Source organism: Salvelinus namaycush, unplaced genomic scaffold (genome assembly GCF_016432855.1).
Source record: "Salvelinus namaycush isolate Seneca unplaced genomic scaffold, SaNama_1.0 Scaffold1408, whole genome shotgun sequence".
NCBI classification, from domain to species: domain Eukaryota; kingdom Metazoa; phylum Chordata; class Actinopteri; order Salmoniformes; family Salmonidae; genus Salvelinus; species Salvelinus namaycush.
The window spans coordinates 41126-66689 of record NW_024058129.1 but is presented as its reverse complement, the minus strand read 5'-3'; the positions used below and the strand labels follow the sequence as shown (position 1 = coordinate 66689).

Genomic DNA, 25564 nt, shown 5'->3' with positions numbered 1-25564 from the left:
GAGGGCAAGAGAGAGATTGGGGATAGAGAGATGAACAGAGAGAGACATGGGGGGATAGGGAGAGGGCACAGATATGGAAGAGATGTAGGGGATGAGGGGTGTGACAGTGGGACAGGTGAATACAGATGGTGTGGGGAGTCAGCTGAGAGGGCCAGAGAGAGATGGGGGATAGGAGAGGGACAAGGGCAGAGAGATGGTTGGGATACGCGAAGGGACCAGAGAGCAGATGGGGATAGAGAGATGACAGAGCTAGAGTTTGGGGGAGAGGGAGAGGGCACAGAGAAGAGTTGGGATAGGAGAGATGAACAGAGAGAGATGGGGGATAGGGAAGAGGGCAAGAAGAGAGATTGGGGATAGGAGAAGGGACAGAGAGAGAGGGGGAAGGGAGAGGACAGAGAGAGATGGGTGATAGGAAAAGGGACAGAGAGAGATTGGGGGGGGGGGTATACGAGAGGGACCGAGAGAAGATGGGGGATAGCGGAGGGGACATGAGAGAGATGGGGATAGCGAGAGGGACAGAGAGAGATGGGGGATAGGGAGAGGGACAGAGAGAGATGGTGGATAGAGAGATGAACAGAGAGAGATGGGGGGATAGGGAGAGGGCAAGAGAGAGATTGGGATAGGGCGATGGGACAGAGAGAGATGGGGGATTAGGAAGGGCAGAGACAGTGGGGGATAGAGAGATAACAGAGAGAGATGGTGGATAGGGGCGGGACAGACGAGAGTGCGGGGATAGGGAGAGGAGACACGCAGAGAGATGGGGATAGGGAAAGAGACATAGAGAGAGATGGGGATAGAGAGATGAACAGAGAAGATGGGGACTCGGGGAGAGGGCAAGAGAGAGATTGGGGGATAGGGAGAGGCGACGGAGAGCGATGGGGATGGGGGGAGGAGGGACAGAAAGACACGGGGATAGGGAAGGGACATTAGAGAGAGATTGGGGATAAGTAGATGAACAGAGAGCGATGGGGGATAAGGGAGAGGGCAAGAGATAGATTGGGGATAGGGCGAGGGTCCGCGCAAATATGGGGGAGGGGAGAGGGACCAGAGAGAGATGGGGGATAGGGAGAGGGACAGAGAGAGATATGAGGGATAGGGTGTGGGAGAGGACAGTGTATAGCACATGGGAGGGATGAGTGCGGAGGTGTCTAGACGGCTGAAGTGAGAGTTGGGGGATACTCGGAGAGGGACAGAAAGAGACGGGGGATAGAGAGATGAACAAGAGACGAGAGCATGGGGACTAGAGAGATGAAACACGAGAGAGATGGGGGATAAGGGAGAAGGGCAAAGAGAGAGATTGGGGATAGCGAAGACGGGACAGAGAAGATGGGGGGAGGGGACGAGGGACAAGATAAGAGCTGGGGGATCAGACAGAGAGAACCGAAACACAGAGAGAATGGTGTGGATAGCGGACGAGAGAGCGCATGGGGATAGAGAGATGAACAGAGAGAGATGGGGGATGTCTAGGGAGAGGGACACGTCAGGAGATGGTGGGATAAGGGAGAGGGACAGAGAGAGATGGGGATAGAGGAGATGAACAGAGAGGATGGGGGATAGGGAGAGGGACCGAGAGAGATGGGGGATAGGTCAAGGGACAGAGAGAGTGGTGGAGGGAGAGGACAGAGAGAGATGGGGGGCATAGGGAGATATAACAGACGAGAGATGGGGGGATAGGGAGAGGGACAGAAGAATGGGGATAGAGAGATGAACCGAGAGAGATGGGGGATAGGGAGAGGGACAGGAGAGATGGGGATAGAGAGATGGAACGAGAGAGATGGGGATAGGAGAGGGACAGAGAGAGATGGGGATAGGAAGGCAGAGAGAGATTGGGGATAGGGAGAGGGATCGAGAGAGCTGGTGGCGGGGAGAGTGACAGAGAGAGATGGGGAATAGGAGATGAACAGAGAGAGATGGGGGATAGGGAAGGCAAGAGAGAGGATGGGGGATAGGGAGGGGGATCCAGAGAGAGATGGGGGATAGGGAGATGAACGAGAGAGATTGGGGGATAGGGAGAGGGGCAGAGAGAATGGGACTAGAGAGATGAACAAGAGAGCGATTGGGGATAGGAAAGGGACAGAGAGAGATGAAGAAGAGGGTGCAAAGGAGGTGAAGAGGAGGCAAGGCAGAAAGAGTTCATGCAAAGGAGAATAATTGGGGGGAAAGGAAAGAAGGGTGAAAGAGGAGGTGTAGGATTAGGGAGTAGGGGAGTTGGGGAGGAAGAGAGGAGGACAGGAGTGGAGGGTTAGGGAGTAGGGGGGGAGGTGGGAGGAGGAGGAGGAGAGGAGTCGAGAGGAGAACAGGAGTGGAGGGTTCGGGATAGGGACGGTTTGGAGGCGGAGAAGAGAGGAGGACATGAGAGTAGGGTTTCGTGTTAGCTGTGTGTGGTGTGTGTGTGTGTGTGTGTGTGTGTGTGTGTGGGTGTTGGTGTGTGTGTGTGTGTGTTGTGTGTGTGTGTGTGTGTGTGTGGGTGTGTGTTGGTGTGTGGTGGTGTGTGGTGGTGTGTGGTGGATCATGTGTGTGTGTGTTTCATTAGCACTAAAGGGAGGTCCTCAAGCCCTCTGTTTGCTCCTCATTCAAGGTGACTCCTCAAGGTCAATAGTCAACAATTGTAAAGGCCTGTTTTTGTCAAGCTTCAACAGTATGGCAAAATGAGTGGAGGAGAAGGAGGAGGAGAGAGCTAAAGAAAGAGAGAGAGGGGGATAGAAGAGGAGGAGCTGAACAATGACAAATAAAATAGATGTAAAATAAGCCTCAAAACATTATAACCCTAGAACTGAGGGCAAATAAAGAGAGGAGAGAGAAAGAGACAGGAAGGAGGAAGAAATAGGGAATAGAGTGAATAAAAATAATAAGAGAAAGAGAGGGAAGAAAGAAGGATGAGGGAGAGAGCAGAGGTAGTTATACTAGAGTGGGAGAGAGGGAAAAGAGAAGGAGAGAGGAAAATCTTTCTCTGTCCACGACCAAAATGTGCCAGGGGAAGAGAAGGACAAGGGAACGAGGGAGGCAGAGACGGAGGACGAGAAGGCAGAGATTGTGTCCATTATGACAAACCAGCAGTACACTCTTCAGTTTGAAGAGGGAGGAAGAGAGAAAAGGGGTAAATTGTGACAACATTAGAGAGAAGCGAAGGAGAAAATAACAGACAGGGAAGAAGAAGAAGAAGGGAGAGCTTGGAGATTAGAACATTTTAAATGTGGTGGGGGGAAGGATGGCCAAAATTTATATCATGGTGGTAGGCTCAGGTGGGATAGGGGATTCTCATCTGCTAACCTAAAGGGGAGCCAACATGTTTGTCTTTCTCATTAATGAAAACTAGCCGACCAACAAGCACAGGGGGCCCGCTCTGATTGGCTGATAGGGAGACTGCTTGTGTAACCATAGCGATCGACAGACAGGTAGCAGATATATGATTCAATGTGGGATTAAAAAAGCATTTAGCAGAGATGAATGCAATGAAACTACTATCATAACAACAACCACCACTACTACTGCTCTAATATCATAACAACCACTACTAACATGCTCCCTACTATCATAACACCACTACACTGCTCTACCATCATAACAACCACTACTACTACTGCTCTACTTTCATAAAAAAAACTACTACTACTGCTCTGATATCATAACAACCACTAATTCTACTGCTCTCCTATCATGACAACAACAACTACTACCTACCTAACCGCCTCTACTATCATAACAACCACTACTACTGCTCAAACTATCATAACAACCACTACTACTGCTCTACTATCATAACACCACTACTACTGCTCTACTATCATAACCACCACTACTACTGCTCTACTATCATAACAACCACTAATACTGCTCTACTATCATAACACCACTACTACTGCTCTACTATCATAACAACCACTACTACTGCTCTAAACATCATACCACCACTACTACTGCTCTACTATCATAACAACAACCACTACTACTGCTCTACTATCATAACAACCACTACTACTGCTCTACTATATAACCCAAATACTACGTGCTCTACTATAAAAACAACCACTACTACTGCTCTAGCTTCATATACAACCACTACTACTGCTCTACTATCATAATAACCCTACTACTATGCTCTCCTATCATACCACCACTACTACACTTGCTCGTACTAATCTCTTAGTCCACACACCAAGCTACTACTGCTCATACTATCATAACAACCACTAACTAATACTGCTCTATATCAAACCACCACTACGACTGCTCTAACTATCATAACTCACCACTACTAAAACTGCTCATCACCTACATGTCATAGAAACCACTACTACACCTAGGCTCCCTAAGATCATAACACCCACACTACGTACTGACTCTCTAACTACATCATACCACCGTCTACATACTGCTACTACTGTCATAGAAACCACACTACTACTGCTCTACGATCATCAGAAACCACCTACTACTGCGCTACTAATCATAGGAAACCACTACTCCTGCTCTACTATCATAACAACCACTACTAAGCTGCGCTCTACTATCATACAACCACCACTACTACTGCTCTACTATCAAAACAACCACTACTACTACTCTACTATCATAACCACCACTACTACTACTCTACTATCATAACCACCACTACTACTGCTCTACTATCATAACAACCACCACTACTACTGCTCTACTATCAAAACAACCACTACTACTGCTCTACTATCATAACCACCACTACTACTGCTCTACTATCATAACAACCACTACTACTACTCTACTATCATATAGACCACTACTACTGCTCTACTATCATAACCACCACTACTACTGCTCTACTATCATAACACCCACTAATACTGCTCTACTATCATGAAACCACTACTCTGCTCTACATCATAACAACCCTACTACTGCTCTACGAATCAAAACACCACTACTAACTCCTGACTCTACTATCATAGCCCACCACACTACTGCTCTACTATCATAACAACCACTACTACTACTCTACTATCATAACCACCACTACACTGCCTACTATCATACAACATAGCTACTGCTCTACTATCAAAACAACCACCACTACTACTGCTCTACTATCATAGCCACCACTACTACTGCTCTACTATCATAACAACCACTACTACTGCTCGACTATCATAACAACCACTACTACTACTGCTCTAACATCACAACAACCACTACTACTGCTCTACTATCATAGAAACCACTACTACTGCTCTACTATTATACAACCACTACTACTGCTCTACTATCATAACAACCACTACTACTACTGCTCTACTATCATAACAACCACTACTACTACTGCTCTACTATCATAACCACCACTACTACTGCTCGCTCTATACAATCACTACTAAACCACTACTGACTTGACACTACTATCTATCAAACAACCACTTACCTAATCTACTCTACTATCATAAACCCCACTACTACTGCTCTAGACTATCATAACACCCACTACTACTTCTCTACTATCAGAGAACCACTACTAACTGCTCTACTGATCATAACAACCACTACTACTGCTCTAAACTATCATAACAACCACTACTACTGCTCCTACTATCAGTAACACCACTACTACTTGCTCTACTAATCATAACCCACCACTACTACTGCTCTACTTCATAACAACAACCACTACTACGCTCACTATCCCCATAACAACACTACTACTGCTCTACTATCTAACAACCACTACTAACTGCGTCTACTATAAAAACAACCACTACTACTGCCTCTACTATCATAACACTGACCACTACTACTGCTCTACTTATCTATAACTACCACTTTACTACACTGCTTCTGTGAACTAATCCTAACCACCACTATTGACTGCATACAACGTATCATAACCAACACTTGCGCGACGGCGCTGCTACTATCTATATGCCACACTACTACTACTGGTGCTCTACGTATCAAACCAACCACTAAACTTGTCAGTTAACTTGCTGTCTACACATCATAAACCACAACACTACTACTCTCTACTTTATCGACATAGAAATGCCCACTACTACTGCTCTACATATCAGACAACCACTACTACTGCTCTACTATCATAACCACCACGACTACTCGCTCTATGTTTCTCTGTCATATGGAAGACCATCTGTTCTTTACTTGGCTCTACTATCATAGAACCACTACTACTGCTCACTATCATAGAAATCACTACCTCACTGCTTTCTATACATCATAACAACCACTACTTCCTACTGCAGCTCCATGATCTATCATAACATACCTCACCACTACTTGAACTACGCCTCTTACTACAAAACAACCACTACTACTACTCTACTTCCATAACCACCACTACTACTACTCTACTATCCATAACCACCACGACTACTGCTCTACGTGTATCTAAATCAACCACCCACTTACTGACTGCTCTACTTATCCAACAACCACTACCATATACTAGCTTCCGGTAACTATCTAAACCCCGTCACTACTACTGCGCTACCTATCCATAACAACCACTACTATACTCTACTAGTGCGCGTGATAGAACACTCATAGCTAACTGCTCTATTCGCTCATAACCAACCGTACTTGCACTGTGTCTTCAGGCTATATCGTATAACAGCCCACTAATTACTGCTCTAACTATCTAGAACTCACCTACTCCGCTCTACTATCATAACAACCCTTACTACTGCTCTACTATCAAAACAACCACTACTACTACTGCTCTACTATCATATCCACACGCTACTACTGCATACTACTCTACATACACAACCACTACTACTACTCTACTATCATATACCGTGCGCACTAACTATTTCGCTCCTATCTATCATGCGTACCAACCACTACTACTGCTCTACTATCAAAACAACCACCACTCACTTACTGCTCTACTATCATACCACCACTATACTATCACTGCTTCTCCCTATCAGAACAACCACTTACTAACTAGCTCGACTATCATAACGAACCACTAAACTACTCTGCTCTAACAGTCACAAACACACCCACTACTAATACTCCTGGCTCACTATCATAGAAACCCTACCAAAATTAACACTTCATGCTCTACTATTATATCAACCACTACTACTGCTCTACTATTCATAACAACCACTACTACTACTGCTCTACTACATCATAGCAACAAACCACTACTACTACATACTAGCTAGGCTACATCATCAAACCCCACTACTACTGCTCTACAATCACTAATACAACCACTACTCACACTCTACTATCATACGACAACCACTTACTACTACTTCTTCCCCATCATAACCCACCACTAACTACTGCTCTACTATCATAACACCCCACTACTACTGCTCTACTATCATAGAAACCACTACTACTGCTCTACTATCATAACAACCACTACTACTGCTCTACTATCATAACAACCACCACTACTACTGCTCTACTATCAAAACAACCACTACTACTACTCTACTATCATAACCACCACTACTACTACTCTACTATCATAACCACCACTACTACTGCTCCTTTCCGACTATATCATAAACTATCACCAACCACCTACTACTGCTCGTACTATCAAAACAACTACAGTCCACCACAGAGAAAAGGGGAGAGATCTTACAGGTTTCCTGCCTGCTTCCAGGAGTTCGTGTTGGTGGCTGGTTGAACCACATATTCCCCCTTCAGGAATACCTCCACACGTCCCTCTCCCTATCCCCAACTCTCTCTGTCCCTCTCCCTATCCCCCAACTCTCTCTGTCCCTCTCCCTATCCCCCATCTCTCTCTGTCCCTCTCGCTATCCCCCATCTCTCTCTGTCCCTCTCGCTATCCCCCATCTCTCTATGTCCCTTTCCCTATCCCCATCTCTCTCTTGCCCTCTCCCTATCCCCCAACTCTCTCTGTCCCTCTCCCTATCCCCCAACTCTCTCTGTCGCTCTCCCTATCCCCCAACTCTCTCTGTCCCTCTCCCTATCCCCCATCTCTCTCTGTCCCTCTCGCTATCCCCCATCTCTCTCTGTCCCTCTCGCTATCCCCCATCTCTCTATGTCCCTTTCCTTATCCCCCATCTCTCTCTGTCCCTCTCCCTATCCCCAATCTCTCTCTTGCCCTCTCCCTATCCCCCATCTCTCTCTGTTCATCTCTCTATCCCCATCTCTCTCTTGCCCTCTCCCTATCCCCCAACTCTCTCTGTCCCTCTCCCTATCCCCCAACTCTCTCTGTCCCTCTCCCTATCCCCCATCTCTCTCTGTCCCTCTCGCTATCCCCCATCTCCCTCTGTCCCTCTCGCTATCCCCCATCTCTCTCCGTCCCTTTCCCTATCCCCCATCTCTCTCTGTCCCTCTCGCTATCCCCATCTCTCTATGTCCCTCTCCCTATCCCCATCTCTCTCTGTCCCTTTCCCTATCCCCCATCTCTCTCCGTCCCTCTCCCTATCCCCATCTCTCTCTATGTCCCTTTCCCTATCCCCATCTCTCTCTGTCCCTCTCCCTATCCCCCATCTCTCTCTGTCCCTCTCCCTATCCCCCATCTCTCTCTGTTCATCTCTCTATCCCCATCTCTCTCTGTCCCTCTCCCTATCCCCCATCTCTCTCTGTCCCTCTCCCTATCCCCATCTCTCTATGTCCCTTTCCCTATCCCCCATCTCTCTCCGTCCCTCTCCCTATCCCCCATCTCTCTCCGTCCCTCTCCCTATCCCCCATCTCTCTCTGTTCATCTCTCTATCCCCATCTCTCTCTGTCCCTCTCCCTATCCCCCATCTCTCTATGTCCCTCTCCCTATCCCCATCTCTCTATGTCCCTCTCGCTATCCCCCATCTCTCTCTGTCCCTTTCCCTATCCCCCATCTCTCTCTGTCCCTCTCTCTATCCCCATCTCTCTCTATCCCTTTCCCTATCCCCATCTCTCTGTCCCTCTCCCTATCCCCATCTCTCTCTATCCCTTTCCCTATCCCCCATCTCTCTGTCCCTCTCCCTATCCCCATCTCTCTCTATCCCTTTCCCTATCCCCCATCTCTCTATGTCCCTCTCCCTATCCCCATCTCTCTATGTCCCTCTCGCTATCCCCCATCTCTCTCTGTCCCTTTCCCTATCCCCCATCTCTCTGTCCCTCTCCCTATCCCCATCTCTCTCTGTCCCTTTCCCTATCCCCCATCTCTCTCCGTCCCTCTCCCTATCCCCCATCTCTCTCTGTCCCTCTCCCTATCCCCATCTCTCTATGTCCCTTTCCCTATCCCCCATCTCTCTCCGTCCCTCTCCCTATCGCCCATCTCTCTCTGTCCCTTTCCCTATCCCCATCTCTCTCCGTCCCTCTCCCTATCCCCCATCTCTCTCTGTCCCTTTCCCTATCCCCATCTCTCTCCGTCCCTCTCCCTATCCCCATCTCTCTCTGTCCCTTTCCCTATCCCCCATCTCTCTCTGTCCCTCTCCCTATCCCCCATCTCTCTCTGTCCCTCTCCCTATCCCCATCTCTCTATGTCCCTTTCCCTATCCCCCATCTCTCTCCGTCCCTCTCCCTATCCCCATCTCTCTCCGTCCCTCTCCCTATCCCCATCTCTCTCCGTCCCTCTCCCTATCCCCCTTCTCTCTATGTCCCTCTCCCTATCCCCATCTCTCTCTGTCCCTTTCCCTATCCCCATCTCTCTCCGTCCCTCTCCCTATCCCCATCTCTCTCCGTCCCTCTCCCTATCCCCCATCTCTCTATGTCCCTCTCCCTATCCCCATCTCTATCTGTCCCTTTCCCTATCCCCCATCTCTCTCTGTCCCTCTCCCTATCCCCCATCTCTCTCTGTCCCTCTCGCTATCCCCCATCTCTCTATGTCCCTTTCCCTATCCCCATCTCTCTCTGTCCCTCTCGCTATCCCCCATCTCTCTCCGTCCCTTTCCCTATCCCCCATCTCTCTCTGTCCCTCTCGCTATCCCCATCTCTCTATGTCCCTCTCCCTATCCCCATCTCTCTCTGTCCCTTTCCCTATCCCCCATCTCTCTCCGTCCCTCTCCCTATCCCCATCTCTCTCTGTCCCTTTCCCTATCCCCCATCTCTCTCTGTCCCTCTCCCTATCCCCCATCTCTCTCTGTCCCTCTCACTATCCCCATCTCTCTATGTCCCTCTCCCTATCCCCCATCTCTCTCCGTCCCTCTCCCTATCCCCCATCTCTCTCTGTTCATCTCTCTATCCCCATCTCTCTCTGTCCCTCTCCCTATCCCCCATCTCTCTATGTCCCTCTCCCTATCCCCATCTCTCTATGTCCCTCTCGCTATCCCCCATCTCTCTCTGTCCCTTTCCCTATCCCCCATCTCTCTCTGTCCCTCTCCCTATCCCCATCTCTCTCTATGTCCCTTTCCCTATCCCCCATCTCTCTGTCCCTCTCCCTATCCCCATCTCTCTCTATCCCTTTCCCTATCCCCCATCTCTCTGTCCCTCTCCCTATCCCCATCTCTCTCTATCCCTTTCCCTATCCCCCATCTCTCTCCGTCCCTCTCCCTATCCCCCATCTCTCTCTGTTCATCTCTCTATCCCCATCTCTCTCTGTCCCTCTCCCTATCCCCATCTCTCTCCGTCCCTCTCCCTATCCCCCATCTCTCTATGTCCCTCTCCCTATCCCCATCTCTCTATGTCCCTCTCGCTATCCCCCATCTCTCTCTGTCCCTTTCCCTATCCCCCATCTCTCTGTCCCTCTCCCTATCCCCATCTCTCTCTGTCCCTTTCCCTATCCCCCATCTCTCTCCGTCCCTCTCCCTATCCCCCATCTCTCTCTGTCCCTCTCCCTATCCCCATCTCTCTATGTCCCTTTCCCTATCCCCCATCTCTCTCCGTCCCTCTCCCTATCCTCCATCTCTCTCTGTCCCTTTCCTATCCCCATCTCTCTCCGTCCCTCTCCCTATCCCCCATCTCTCTCCGTCCCTCTCCCTATCCCCCATCTCTCTCTGTCCCTCTCCCTATCCCCATCTCTCTCCGTCCCTCTCCCTATCCCCCATCTCTCTCTGTCCCTCTCCCTATCCCCATCTCTCTCCGTCCCTTTCCCTATCCCCATCTCTCTATGTCCCTCTCGCTATCCCCCATCTCTCTCTGTCCCTTTCCCTATCCCCCATCTCTCTCTGTCCCTCTCCCTATCCCCATCTCTCTCTATGTCCCTTTCCCTATCCCCCATCTCTCTGTCCCTCTCCCTATCCCCATCTCTCTCTATGTCCCTTTCCCTATCCCCCATCTCTCTCTGTCCCTCTCCCTATCCCCATCTCTCTATGTCCCTTTCCCTATCCCCCATCTCTCTCTGTCCCTCTCCCTATCCCCCATCTCTCTCTGTTCATCTCTCTATCCCCATCTCTCTCTGTTCATCTCTCTATCCCCATCTCTCTCTGTTCATCTCCCTATCCCCATCTCTCTCCGTCCCTCTCCCTATCCCCCATCTCTCTCTGTTCATCTCTCTATCCCCATCTCTCTCTGTCCCTCTCCCCTCCCCCATCTCTCTCTGTCCCTCTCCCTATCCCCCATCTCTCTCTGTCCCTCTCCCTATCCCCCATCTCTCTCTGTCCCTCTCCCTATCCCCAATCTCTCTCTTGCCCTCTCCCTATCCCCCATCTCTCTCTGTTCATCTCTCTATCCCCATCTCTCTCTGTCCCTCTCCCTATCCCCCATCTCTCTCTGTCCCTCTCCCTATCCCCCATCTCTCTCTGTCCCTCTCCCTATCCCCCATCTCTCTCTGTCCCTCTCCCTATCCCCCATCTCTCTCTGTCCCTCTCCCTATCCCCCATCTCTCTCTGTCCCTCTCCCTATCCCCCATCTCTCTCTGTCCCTCTCCCTATCCCCCATCTCTCTCTGTCCCTCTCCCTATCCCCCATCTCTCTCTGTCCCTCTCCCTATCCCCCATCTCTCTCTGTCCCTCTCCCTATCCCCCATCTCTCTCTGTCCCTCTCCCTATCCCCCATCTCTCTCTGTCCCTCTCCCTATCCCCCATCTCTCTCTGTCCCTCTCCCTATCCCCCATCTCTATCTTGCCCTCTCCCTATCCCCCATCGCTCTCTGTCCCTACCCCTATTCCCCTTCTCCCTGTTTCACTCCCCTCTCCCCCCTCCCCAGATGAGATTGAGATGCTGGAGCGTCTGTGGCTGTCTGGTATCTGTCACAATGATAAGATTGAAGTGATGAGCAGTAAGCTGGACATAGACAACATGGCGGGTGTCTTCTACATGCTGCTGGTGGCTATGGGGCTCAGTCTGCTGGTATTTGCCTGGGAGCACCTGGTCTACTGGAGGCTCAGACACTGCATGGCTACCAGCTCTGGGAGACTGGACTTCCTACTGGCCATCAGTAGGGTGAGTTTGTGTGGTGGGAAATGGTGTGTGTGTGTGGGGTGGGGTCAAGAGATAGAGCTATCTTATGTGTGTGTGTCGGTGTGTTTGTGTGTGTTTGCCTGCGTCCGTGTGCATGTGTCCGTGCGTGTGTAATGTGTGTGTGTGACCTGTATGTTGAGGTCAATTCCATTTCCACTCAGTCAATTCACAGGATTCATTGGAATTCAATTCCTCTCACACTCAGGATGTATGGTAACCTTGACGATGACATTGACAGAAACAACACATACTAATATATATTATGCATACAGCTCGACTGATAACTGCTCGTCCCTCAGTCACATAGGGCATGTTTGATTTGATTCTGTTAATATATGATTGAATGTTCATTACCATTCCCCGCTTGTTCTCTATCTCTCCCTCTCTACCAGGGCATGTACAGTTGTTGTAGCTTTGAGGATGAAACCACGCCGGGCAGGGCCAAATCCTCCATGGCTATGCTACCCCACCATCATGGCACCATGGTAACAATCCCGCCCCCGCCACACTTGGTCAGTGCGTCATCAACCAACCCGGCCCTGACCATGGCGCAGCAGCAACAGTCACAGCCCGTCTACAAAACACAACTACCTGGATCCCCTCCCACCGTGGTGCATTCTGGGACGGCGCTGGGGCCCTCCAACACTCCCATGCTGGGGGCGCCCCTGCCCTGCTCCACATTCCTCCCCCGGACCGATCGCAGACTGGCCGTGGTGGACCGCTGGAGGCTGCCCAAGGCCGGGACCGCCACCAACCCCATGGCCGTCCGCGGGGCCGTCGCAGACATGGGGCCCTTCCCCCAGAAAGTGGCTCCGACCTGGGGCACGACAGCTGGAGGAGTGGGGGTTGGTGGTGGTGGTGGTGGGGGGCTGGATGGATATAAACGCTACTATGGACCCATCGACCCTGAGGGTCTGGGGCCCTGTATGGACCAGCCGGCAGGGTCCCAGACCCCCAAAACAGCCCCCAGGAGCCACCCTCAACCCCCTCCTGCCACTGTGGCCTTCTACTCAGAGAAAGGTCCTGACCAGGGGGTGGGGAAGAGGGTGGTGGGAGGTGGTGGTGCTGGGTGTCAGGGGAAGGGAGGGGTCAAACCTTTGGGGACGCCTCGGCTGCCTCCTAAAAGCCAAGCCGTGGGCGTGACCCCAGTCCCTCTGCCCACTAACCCCCCGCTGCCACAACCCTCCCCCCCTCTCCCCTCATCCTTTTGGAGGAAGCGCCGGCCCAAGAAGCCCAAAGAGCCAGGCGGGCCTCTGTATGAGAACATCCTACCACTGGGGCGCAGGGGAGGAGGAAGGGATGGAGCGAGGGACGGTGGAGGGAGGAGGGGACGCCCCCTCTCTCCTCCTCTCCCGCTCCCCGTAACCATGCCCATGTCCCCCACCTACACTCCCCCTTCCCCCTCCACCTCACTCCCCTACACCAGCTCAACTTCCTCCTCTTCCTCTAACACATTGTCCACCTCTTCCTCTACCTCCTCCTCTCGCTCCTCCTCTCCTTCCTCCTCCTCCTCCTTGACCTCTCAGAGCACGCGGGAAGGTTTGGACGCAGAGGAGGATGATGAGGATGAGGAGCTGACCGAGGAGTCCAGTCTTCTCCTGGGGAGGGGGAGGGACAGACAGCGTTCAATTATCTCCTCTCGCTCCCTCAGTCACGGGCGCCAGCCACCACCTATACCACCCCGAAAACCACGCCCTGCCCGAGGGGAGAGAGACAGGGAGAGGGAGAGAGGAGGTAGCCAGTTGGCCCAGTTACAGGAGTGGTGGGCGGGCTGGGGTGAGAGAGAGAGGGATCGCAGTGGAGGAGGAGATGACGAGAGGAAACGAGAGAAGAAGAGGAGGAAAGATAAAGAGAAGAAGAAAAAGAAGAAGAAGAGGAAAAAGAGGGAGGAGAGGGAACGAGAGAGAGACAAAGAGAGGAAGAGACGGAAGGTGAAAAAGAAGCGGAAGAAGAAGGCGCTGAAGACGAAGAAGAGGAAGAAATCGACTGGGCGTTCCGAGCAAGAAGAGGGGGATGTGGAGGCAGATAGGGAGGGAGAGGGGGATGGAGGGAGAGAAGGAGGGATGCCAGACTACTCTTCCTTTCCAACCCAGTATCGTAGTACGTTTGGGGAGAAAGGGAGAGATTCAGCATGGGCAGGAGAGAGGGAGCGAGGAAGGAGGGAGGGAGAAGAGGAAGAGGGGGGTGATAGAGAGGAGGATAGCAGCAGGAGCAGGGAGAGGCGGCCCAAATCATCCCGTTCCCACTCCAGACATCGACCCCCCAGTAAGCGCTACCCCAAACTCCCCGCCTCGGTCAAGTTCTGGGTGAGCGGAGGAAACGGGGAAGGGGGGGACCCCAACTCTGGAACACACCCCTCATCCCTCCCTCCCCTCATCCCACTCTCCAAGAGGCAGAGGAGTAGAGGGGTGGAGAGGAGGGAGGGAGGGAGAGAAGGAGAGAAGAGGCCTCTGTTGATGCACTATGAGAAAGGCAGGGCTAACACCCAGGAGGGGCTCTCCTTCCATGAGTGGGACTCTGAGGAGGATGATGAGGAAGATGTGGAGGAGGAGAGGCAGAGAGACAGAGCGAGGGAACGGGTGAAGGAGAGGGTGAGGAGGGCGGGTGGGAGAGGTGCTGTGTCAGAGTCAGAAAGAGACAGGGCGAGAGCAGAGGAGAGTTACTCTGATGAGGGCTCATCAGGGGAGTTTGGGCGATTTGAGAGGTATTGGGAGGGGAGGGAGGGTAGTGGGGGGGCTGGAGGACCAGGGAATAGTGGGATAGGGGGAGGGAACTGGTTTTTCGGCACATACCCCTCCAGAGAGAAAGGGGGCAGCATCAACAGCAGAGACGACTCTATACTAGGGCGAGTGGAGGGCAGGGGCAGGGCGGGGGGAGATTCTTGGGGTTCAGGGCCAGGAGTAGGGTGGGCGTCAGGGGGAGGGAGTGGAGGTCTGGGGTCCCAGTGGCCCCCCCCTCCAGCAAACCTCCCGCCCCCCCGACGGTACTGGTCTGTGGACAAACTCCCAATGAAGGGAGAGAAGAAGTGGAAAAGGGGAGGAAGGGGGAAGGGCAAGGGACACGCACGAGACAGAAACCAGGGGTCTGGGGTGTCATGTTCATGTAGCCAGTACCCCCACCCCCATGTGCACCCGCACCCCCAAGGGCGGTCACACGGCCATGGGAAGAGAGGAAGCACGGCCCTGTCCCACAGCCAGGAGGAGCTGCTCCCCCACTGCCACAGCTTCAGTGGGGGCTCACGGCCCAAACTCCCTCCCAAACCAGACCAGGGCCAGGCCAAGTCAGGCAGCCAGGCAAGCCTCAGCACACAGCAGCCAGGAGGGATAGTGGACCACCCCCCTCAGCCCTCCCTCTCGCCCCCTCAACCCCTACCTAGTGCCCCTTCCTCATCCTCCTCCCTGCCGGTGCCCATCCCTCCTCCTCCCTCCACGTCCTCTGCCTCGGCCAGTGCTAAGCTCCTGTACCAGAGACTACGGTCAGTGCCTCAGCCCGGGCGCTTCTACTCCCCCCACCTGCCACTCAAGGCCAAGAGCCTATGCTCCCGACGAGGCTCCGCCCATTTCTCCAGCCTGGAGAGCGAGGTATGACAGGGGGAGACGAGAGAGGGAGACACGCGAGCCGACACCGGCGCCGCTGAAACCACTGACGCCATGGCAACTGTTACCAAAGGCGGTGCCATGGCAACGGGGGATGCCACGGCAACTGAGACTGCTGTTATGGCGACTACAAATGACCATCAGCTAGTGACCATTGCTACAGGAACAACTAGGGATGACTGTACCATGGCTGTCTCCGCTGTGGGTGAAAGCGGAACCATAGTAACCCGGTCCCTGGTGCGTGTTCTGGTGAGGGCCACAGTGAGGCACCACACCAGGGTCACCTACATCCGCCTGGAGGGGTCCCATGACACCGAGAGTGAGGGCGAGGCCATGTCGTCTGGGGCGATAGCAGCTCCACAACTCCTCCTCCGGTCGGAACTGAGCTTTGTGATGTCATCGTCGGTCCTCCTCTCTTCCCCCAGTCAGAACAATGGATAAGACAAGTCTCCAAACTGTGAGTAATGATGTCATGTTTACACACACACACACACACGCGCTCGTCTCCCTCCCTCTGGTTCTGACTGAACACACCTCGTTGGTAGCGGAGAGACCGGCCTGCTCCTGTAAGGATCCAACGACTGGTTAACACTCCCACAGACTCTAGCTCTCCTGTCCCCATTGGCTGAGGGACATGTCACATCATCCCCTTTTGAATTGGATTGGTAGACTGCATCCTCACGTTGGAGAGACCCCCCCTTCATCTCTCTCCCCTTTTGTAAGTTGGTTGATATAAAAGCAATGCAGTCGCCTCTCTCTTACACACGCTCTGTCTGGCTTCCCATCTCTCATTGGCCAGTGAGGACAGTGACATCACTTTGACCTCATGACATCTTCAGGGCCATCTAGCGTGACCGAAGCCCCCCGGAAGGGAAGGATACCAACCCCTGTGATGTCATGTTTACTACAAACCCTTTTGCCCAATTAGATTTAACAGGAGACTTTCTCCGCCACCTCATTGGAGCCTGTCCTTTCTCCTCTGGTCCGATCAGAACTCAGAACAGAGACTCTTGTCATTCCGCTGAGGAGCACGATGACATCACTGTGTTCCAGACACAAACGGAACATTCAGAAGAAAAAAAGACATGTAGCGAGATCTTTCTTTCCCGTCTGTCTTTTCGTTTCTTTCTTCTCCTTATAGCTTCTTTGTTATTCTATCTATCTATGTGTTGTTCTGTTAGTATTTCAAGCAGCAGGGAGGTCGGCTGGGGCTGAACTTGGACGTGAGAAACGTTTGGAAAGCAGTGCCAAATTTCTACTCCACAGCTTTTAAGCCAAATTGGTTTCCTGTCATCTGTTTTCATGAGTATATCTGTATAGTATTTCACACGTGAGCAATACAACATTCTCTATTAGGAGAGAGGATGGAGGACATGATTGGTTCGAATATCTACAATTGGCACTAGATGGCTGCATAATATTCAAATGAGCTTGAGAGGACTGAGTGAGAATCTCTGAGCTGAGTCGATTTGACAATACATTGAAGATGTAAAACATTAGGTTATTATGTGGAGGAATCAGGACAGCTTAGCTTTAGTCATTAGGAGTAATGGGTCATTGAAACCCTGAGCAGTGTATTTTAAAATAGTTCTCATGGCCTTTCATTCCCTCCTGCTTGGAAGACACACTCACCAGTGTGAAGGAGATGCATCTTATGAAGCACAATTGGTCATCGCATAAGCCATCCACATGCCGTCATTACAGCACACAATAGTTATTATACCATGGTGAAGAACAATACTGTGCCAATACCCGACTACTGTCATTATTAGAAATGTAGTTTCACAGCAAGACGGATGTAGTAATACCACTATGAAGGGAATACTATGTGGGAGTGAAGTCTACTATGTGAGACATAGAGATTTAACTGTGTTCTATCATTAAAAAAGACTGGAATAAGTCATCAATAGCAATATTGCCCTCTTTAATGTGATGATAATACAATGGCAGACTGATAGTACTTGGAGTGCTGAGTCATGTGACAACCTGTAGGCCTGTTGGCTTGTTCCCCGGGGTGGGCCTAGGCCAGGCACTGCTCAGATCCACTCATCTCTACACAATAAGGATCTGTGAAGAACTAGTAGTGTGTAAGTGCAGGTGATTTACAGATAAGGTCATCTGAACAGTACCATGCTCAGGCTACACCTTATGAACAACTCAACAGGTGTCAAACAGAGAATAAACAGACAGTGCATTAAAGTGCCAAAATACATTGTTAAACCAAAACTATAGACCGTACCATGCTTTGGTGTTTCTGTGTGTGTGTCATCTAAAAGAGCTGTGTCATGCAGCGTCATGCTCTCCATGGGTATGACGTATTCACCTCAGCTCTCTACTCCACTCTGAGACCAGCCCACAGCCGAACCCCCAGCTTCTCCTAGTTGAATGTAGCTTTGACATGATGTAGAACTTTTAGACTTTGTAACCTTTTTTGGGATGCTGTTGATCCTGTCTGGAATGGAGGGCTTGATGGGGCTTGATCCTGCTATGTGAGGGACTATGTCGTCGAGTTGGGTTTGTGCATGTCGTCACAGATCAAAAGGTTGGACGGTCTTTTGAGTCCAGGCCCCCACCCCCACCCCCCCAAAACACCTTCCACTTCTGAACAAAGACAGGCTGTCATTTTACTTTTCTCTACAGCACATACTGCTTTGTCAAGGGGCCATATTTTGGAAACAATTTATCATAGTTATAGAGAGATGCTTTTGTCGTCCCCATGATCCTTCTGCCCCCCTACACCTTGGAAAAGCCCAGAAATCATTGCATGTTTAGAAGATTGAAATCCCAGAGGCTTGCAGTGGAGGGGTTTGTGTAGTTGTACTCTAGCTAAAGCTTAGGAACCAGGGCGGCCATCTTTCCTTGAGGTAGCTCGCTCGTCCCAGCGCCCCAACAGTGGAAACCGTGGAAACAGTTCTAATGTTTGGAATGAGGTCATTTTAAGCCAATCAGGAGTGCTGAACCCTGTTGTGTCATCGAGCATCATTGAGTTGTATCAAGGCGCTAATACTTAAGTCTGTGACTGCATGAACAGAAGTGACTTTTAAAACCCTGTAGCTACATTTTTTTGCTGAGAAAAAAATATATATTAATATATACTATGTTTTTGAGAATGTACCATGTTATACTGTGATTTAACGTAGATATTTGATTGACTATTGTATTAAATTTTATCATTTACAAATTCTATAATTTATCTATACAGAAATATATATGTACAAATAAATATATACATATATATATATATATATGTATATACATACAGGTATATATATGAGTTAAGTTTGGTACACTTGGGGGAAGTGTTAGATGATTAGTTTTAAATGTTTTAGCTTTGTAGCAATTCTAGACACTGAAATCATTTTGAATTTGGATACCTCCTATATGACTGTGAAGACATTAGTGCCTGTGACAAAAAAAGATGAGAAAAAAGTCTAATCTCTCTATCATCTACCTGTATCTAATATATCTATCAGTCTGTCACTAACTGTTGTACTACCTAACATTATATATATTTGTTGTTATTTTTATTCATCTTCTCTCTCTCTCTCTCTCTCTCTCTCTCTCTCTCTCTCTCTCTCTCTCTCTCTCTCTCTCTCTCTCTCTCTCTCTCTCTCTCTCTCTCTCTCTCTCTCTCTCTCTCTCCATCTATCCATCCATTATTTTAGCGGTTTGTTCCAGACTAGTCTTTTCAGCTCTAAATCATATCTCTCATTTATTTAACATTTTCCTTTAATTTAGTTTCTTTGATCATCTTTCTTTTTCAATCTGTCTATCCCTCCATCTGTCTCTCACTTAGCAAAAAAACCCAGAGACCAGTAGATACTGTGTTCTTGCTCCTTTCGACTGATTGTTGAAGATGATGATCAATTAATTGATTGATTAATGAATTAATGAATTAACAATGTTATTAACGATGTGATTGAAGTGTGTATCTGACGACCATGCCACTGTAGCAAGTCTGGGCTGTACCAAACTGCCGGGCAGCAACATAGACCTTAGTTGCTATGTTGCAGTGGTGTTGCCATGGCGTTTCCATGGCGTTGCCATGGTGTCCAGTACACCACCCCCACCTGGTGCTTGCTGGGTAATGTAATGTAGCATAATGTCCTTCATGTTGCCCTCAAGCTCTGGTCTAGGATCTGCTCTCCCTCAACCAGTCCTAACCATAATCATTGGGGATTGAACAATTAAACCTGACCTTGGAACAGTGCTTGAAGGTTAACTTGGTGGTGTTGCACTGCATGTGTCTGCTTTCTATACTACTTACATCTTAAACTGGACTGAACTGGACTGATGACTGGCTGACTATGGAAATGTGACGTGCTATCAATCATTTTGTCAAGAAAAAATGTACATGTGAATGACTTAGACTTTTGTTGGGCTATGTTTTGATTGTGAAATACAGTTTGTTGTATCCTAGTGTTGTGGCTGTGAGAGGTGTGTGTGTGTGTCTGTGCGGGGGGGGGGGGGGGGGGGTGCATGCTTGTGTGTGTGCATACTGAAAACACACGGTTTGAACTGTGCTGTTCTGCATAGTGTGATATTGTACAGCATAGTGGATAACACTGGGATGGTGCTGTATAGTGGCTGGTAGCGATACTGCCTGGCTGGCGCTCTACTCTCCCAGGAACATTATGTTTTCTAGTCAGAAATATCTGGAGGTCATTAGGAATGTGTGCATGTTTGTGTGTATGCGTGATTGTGATTTTGTTTGAAAGTGTTGGGCTGCACAGTCATGTGTGTATGTACATTTGAGTATGTGTGTGTGTGTGATATTGAATGTATGTGGGTGCATGTATAGATGTGTAGTCTGTAGCCCCACTGCGGCATGATTCTGTATAATACCACGCACGCACACACAAACAGACACACGCCCCCTTGCACACACACTCTTACACACATACACACACACAGTGCTCTGCATGCATATTTAATACACACACATACATCACTCAGTCAATGGACCTCATCGTTCCTCGTTCCTGGAGCTCCCACTGAGCAACACTCTGTAGCAACGCGTCAATAATCCCTCCCATCACACACACACACACGCACACACACTCACACGCTCTGAATGATTGGATCATCAAGGTTAACATCTTACTCTGCTTACTATACCTTATCAGTCTCATGTCTGTGCAAAGTAAGGTTGTGCTGTTCAATTATGTTGGATAGAAAAATAAATATATACATTTTAGATCGTCTTGGCTGCAGAACTTCTTTGCATAATTGTTTTGAGTTGTCTGTTTTCTTTTGGCTTATCTCTCCTTACTCTGTGTGGGATAAGATATGTGGTAAGTTATGTATTAAGATATGTGATATGTGAAAAGATATGTGATAAGATATATGATAAGATATGTGATATGTAATAAGATATGTGATAAGATATGCGATAAGATATGCGATAAGATATGTGAAAAGATATGTGATAAGATATATGATAAGATATGTGATAAGATACGTGATAAGATATATGATAAGATATGTGATATGTAATAAGATATGTGATAAGATATGATAAGATATGCGATAAGATATGTGAAAAGATATGTGATAAGATATATGATAAGATATGTGATAAGATATGTGATAAGATATGTGAAAAGATATGTGATAAGATATATGATAAGATACGTGATAAGATATATGATAAGATATGTGATATGTAATAAGATATGTGATAAGATATGATAAGATATGTGATAAGATATGTGAAAAGATATGTGATAAGATATATGATAAGATATGTGATAAGATACGTGATAAGATATATGATAAGATATGTGATAAGATATATGATAAGATATGTGATATGTAATAAGATATGTGATAAGATATGTGAAAAGATATGTGAAAAGATATGTGATAAGATATGTGATAAGATATATGATAAGATGTGTGATAAGATATGTGATAAGATATGTGAGGGAGAACTGTGTTTCACTGCCTCTTAGTGCTGCTCTGTTTACATTTGTCAAATGCTATTTTTGTTTCTTACAGTCTGTTGTCCATGTCTTCAGTCCACTCTAAGATCAAATTAGACCACGAGTTCTGATCAGACATTGGTCCATGGTCTTGATTCATCCTTACGTTTCAGTTTTCTGTCACCTTTGACCCGGGAAGTAAAATGCATGGCACTCCCGAGTTCAAACAGGGTCCTCATCGGCGTTTCGCCATGAAACAATTTCAAGGAAAAATAGGAGTGGTATGTGTTGCACTCACCAGGCCTAGTGACATAAGAGCTACATCTCAACATGATGCTAGGTTAAGTCATTACACAGCTCATTCACTGTGGTCCATACAGGTATCATAGGACCACCACTTTCAGTCATCCAGACTCAAATGGAATTCAGTGTCATTGATCCACCTAACAGTGTTTTAGCCTGGTGGCTGTCCTCCATCTGTTTCTGCGTTCCAAAATCTAGTGGCACTATACAGTGGGGCAAAAAAAGTATTTAGTCAGCCACCAATTGTGCAAGTTCTCCCACTTAAAAAGATGAGAGAGGCCTGTATTTTTCATCATAGGTACACTTCAACTATGACAGACAAAATGAGAAGAAAAAATCCAGAAAATCACATTGTAGGATTTTTAATGAATTTATTTGCAAATTATGGTGGAAAATAAGTATTTGGTCAATAACAAAAGTTTATCTCAATACTTTGTTATATACCCTTTGTTGGCAATGACAGAGGTCAAACGTTTTCTGTAAGTCTTCACAAGGTTTTCACACACTGTTGCTGGTATTTTGGGCCATTCCTCCTTGCAGATCTCCTCTAGAGCAGTGATGTTTTGGGGCTGTTGATGGGCAACACGGACTTTCAACTCCCTCCAAAGATTTTCTATGGGGTTGAGATCTGGAGACTGGCTAGGCCACTCCAGGACCTTGAAATGCTTCTTACGAAGCCACTCCTTCGTTGCCCGGGCGGTGTATTTGGGATCATTGTCATGCTGAAAGACCCAGCCACGTTTCATCTTCAATGCCCTTGCTGATCTCACGATACAAAATCTCACGATACATGGCCCCATTCATTCTTTCCTTTACACGGATCAGTCGTCCTGGTCCCTTTGCAGAAAAACAGCCCCAAAGCATGATGTTTCCACCCCCATGCTTCACAGTAGGTATGGTGTTCTTTGGATGCAACTCAGCATTCTTTGTCCTCCAAACACGACGAGTTGAGTTTTTACCAAAAAGTTCTATTTTGGTTTCATTTGACCATATGACATTCTCCCAATCTTCTTCTGGATCATCCAAATGCTCTCTAGCAAACTTCAGACGGGCCTGGACATGTACTGGCTTAAGCAGGGGGACATGTCTGGCACTGCAGGATTTGAGTCCCTGGCGGCGTAGTGTGTTACTGATGGTAGGCTTTGTTACTTTGGTCCCAGCTCTCTGCAGGTCATTCACTAGGTCCCCCCGTGTGGTTCTGGGATTTTTGCTCACCGTTCTTGTGATCATTTTGACCCCACGGGGTGAGATCTTGCGTGGAGCCCCAGATCGAGGGAGATTATCAGTGGTCTTGTATGTCTTCCATTTCCTAATAATTGCTCCCACAGTTGATTTCTTCAAACCAAGCTGCTTACCTATTGCAGATTCAGTCTTCCCAGCCTGGTGCAGGTCTACAATTTTGTTTCTGGTGTCCTTTGACAGCTCTTTGGTCTTGGCCATAGTGTAGTTTGGAGTGTGACTGTTTGAGGTTGTGGACAGTTGTCTTTTATACTGATAACAAGTTCAAACAGGTGCCATTAATACAGGTAACAAGTGGAGGACAGAGGAGCCTCTTAAATAAGAAGTCACAGGTCTGTGAGAGCCAGAAATCTTGCTTGTTTGTAGGTGATCAAATACTTATTTTCCACCATAATTTGCAAAAAAATTCTACAATGTGATTTTCTGGATTTTTTTTTCTCATTTTGTCTGTCATAGTTGAAGTGTACCTATGATGAAAATTACAGGCCTCTCTCACCTTTTTAAGTGGGAGAACTTGCACAATTGGTGGCTGACTAAATACTTTTTTGCCCCACTGTATATAATAGTGTTGCGATATGTTTGCTAAAGCAGAAAGAGACTGGCAACCAGGCTTTCATTGCTGTGCTCTTGGAACAGCACCCAGAAACCATCATAATTGTGTAGTGTACCTGTGTATACCTGTATACTTGTGGGTGGCTAAGGCAGGTTGCTAAGGTGGGTTGCTAAGGCAGGTTGCTAAGGCGGTTGGTCGTGTACAGCCCAGACTGGGCTGGTCCATACCCTGATCTAAATGAGTTAGTTTGTTTTCACATGGTCTGTCTGGGGGTGGGGCTGGCGGGTCAGTGCTGCACTTACTTCCTGAGAATTGCTTCATAAAATATGATTCTCTTTAAATAACCGCAGGGTGTCTCTGTGTTTCTTAACAACCCCTCTCTGTGTCTTTGTCTTTAATGGTGTTTGTGTTGCTAACATATCTGTGGTTTGAGAGTTTGTGCGTCTATGTGTATCCCTATGCGTCTGTGTATCTTTGTGTGTCTGAGTGTGTGTCGGGGTGTGTGTCGGTGTGTGTGTGTGTGCGTGTGGGCCTGGTTTTTCCCCCATTCGACTACAGTATATATGAGAGGTTGTTTGACAGGCTCTGCTTTGGTCAGGCCAGGACTGACCTCACATAATCCAGCTCTTCTTCCTCTCAGAAGGGCTAACAGCAAACATCATACACCCTGCCTCAACTCTCAACTCAACTACAGTCAAACATCACACACCCTGCCTCAACTCTCAACCCAACTACAGTACACATCACACACCCTGCCTCAACTCTCAACTCAACTACAGTCAAACATCACACACCCTGCCTCAACTCTCAACCCAACTACAGTACACATCACACACCCTGCCTCAACTCTCAACCCAACTACAGTACACATCACACACCCTGCCTCAACTCTCAACTCAACTACAGTACACATCACACACCCTGCCTCAACTCTCAACTCAACTACAGTCACACATCACACACCCTGCCTCAACTCTCAACCCAACTACAGTACACATCACACACCCTGCCTCAACTCTCAACTCAACTACAGTACACATCACACACCCTGCCTCAACTCTCAACCCAACTACAGTCACACATCACACACCCTGCCTCAACTCTCAACCCAACTACAGTCACACATCACACACCCTGCCTCAACTCTCAACTCAACTACAGTCACACATCACACACCCTGCCTCAACTCTCAACCCAACTACAGTACACATCACACACCCTGCCTCAACTCTCAACTCAACTACAGTCAAACATCACACACCCTGCCTCAACTCTCAACTCAACTACAGTACACATCACACACCCTGCCTCAACTCTTAACCCAACTACAGTACACATCACACACCCTGCCTCAACTCTCAACCCAACTACAGTCACACATCACACACCCTGCCTCAACTCTCAACCCAACTACAGTCACACATCACACACCCTGCCTCAACTCTTAACCCAACTACAGTACACATCACACACCCTGCCTCAACTCTCAACCCAACTACAGTACACATCACACACCCTGCCTCAACTCTCAACCCAACTACAGTACACATCACACACCCTGCCTAAACTCTCAATCCAACTACAGTCACACATCACACACCCTGCCTCAACTCTCAACCCAACTACAGTCACACATCACACACCCTGCCTC

General features: G+C 48.6%; 2 protein-coding genes across 2 annotated transcripts in view; both read left to right on the top strand.

Annotated features, from left to right (window-relative positions):
- The first annotated feature begins 12055 nt into the window (after positions 1 to 12055).
- On the top strand, positions 12056 to 15885 carry LOC120036643 (serine/arginine repetitive matrix protein 2-like). Its single transcript, XM_038983018.1, has 5 exons — positions 12056 to 12280; positions 12691 to 13260; positions 13375 to 14390; positions 14565 to 14807; positions 15099 to 15885. Exons 1-5 carry the CDS (start codon positions 12056 to 12058, stop codon positions 15883 to 15885), a joined length of 2841 nt encoding a protein of 946 aa, XP_038838946.1.
- Positions 15886 to 15948: 63 nt separating this feature from the next.
- The window catches only part of LOC120036642 (protein kinase C alpha type-like), a gene marked incomplete at its 3' end in the record, with an annotated part of 50067 nt that continues 40451 nt past the window's right edge, over positions 15949 to 25564 (top strand). Inside the window, exon 1 of the mRNA XM_038983017.1 lies at positions 15949 to 16318. Within this exon, the coding sequence (XP_038838945.1) occupies positions 15949 to 16318 (370 nt within the window). The remainder of the gene's footprint in view (positions 16319 to 25564) is intronic.

What these genes read in the sequence shown, in the direction of transcription:
- LOC120036643 (XM_038983018.1), top strand. Translation starts at nt 12,056, where the DNA reads ATGCTGGAGCGTCTGTGGCTGTCTGGTATCTGTCACAATGATAAGATT. An exon ending in GGTCCCAGACCCCCAAAACA is followed by an intron (nt 13,261 to 13,374) that starts GCCCCCAGGAGC and finishes GCTGGGTGTCAG; the next exon opens with GGGAAGGGAGGGGTCAAACC. An exon ending in TACTCTTCCTTTCCAACCCA is followed by an intron (nt 14,391 to 14,564) that starts GTATCGTAGTAC and finishes TCGACCCCCCAG; the next exon opens with TAAGCGCTACCCCAAACTCC.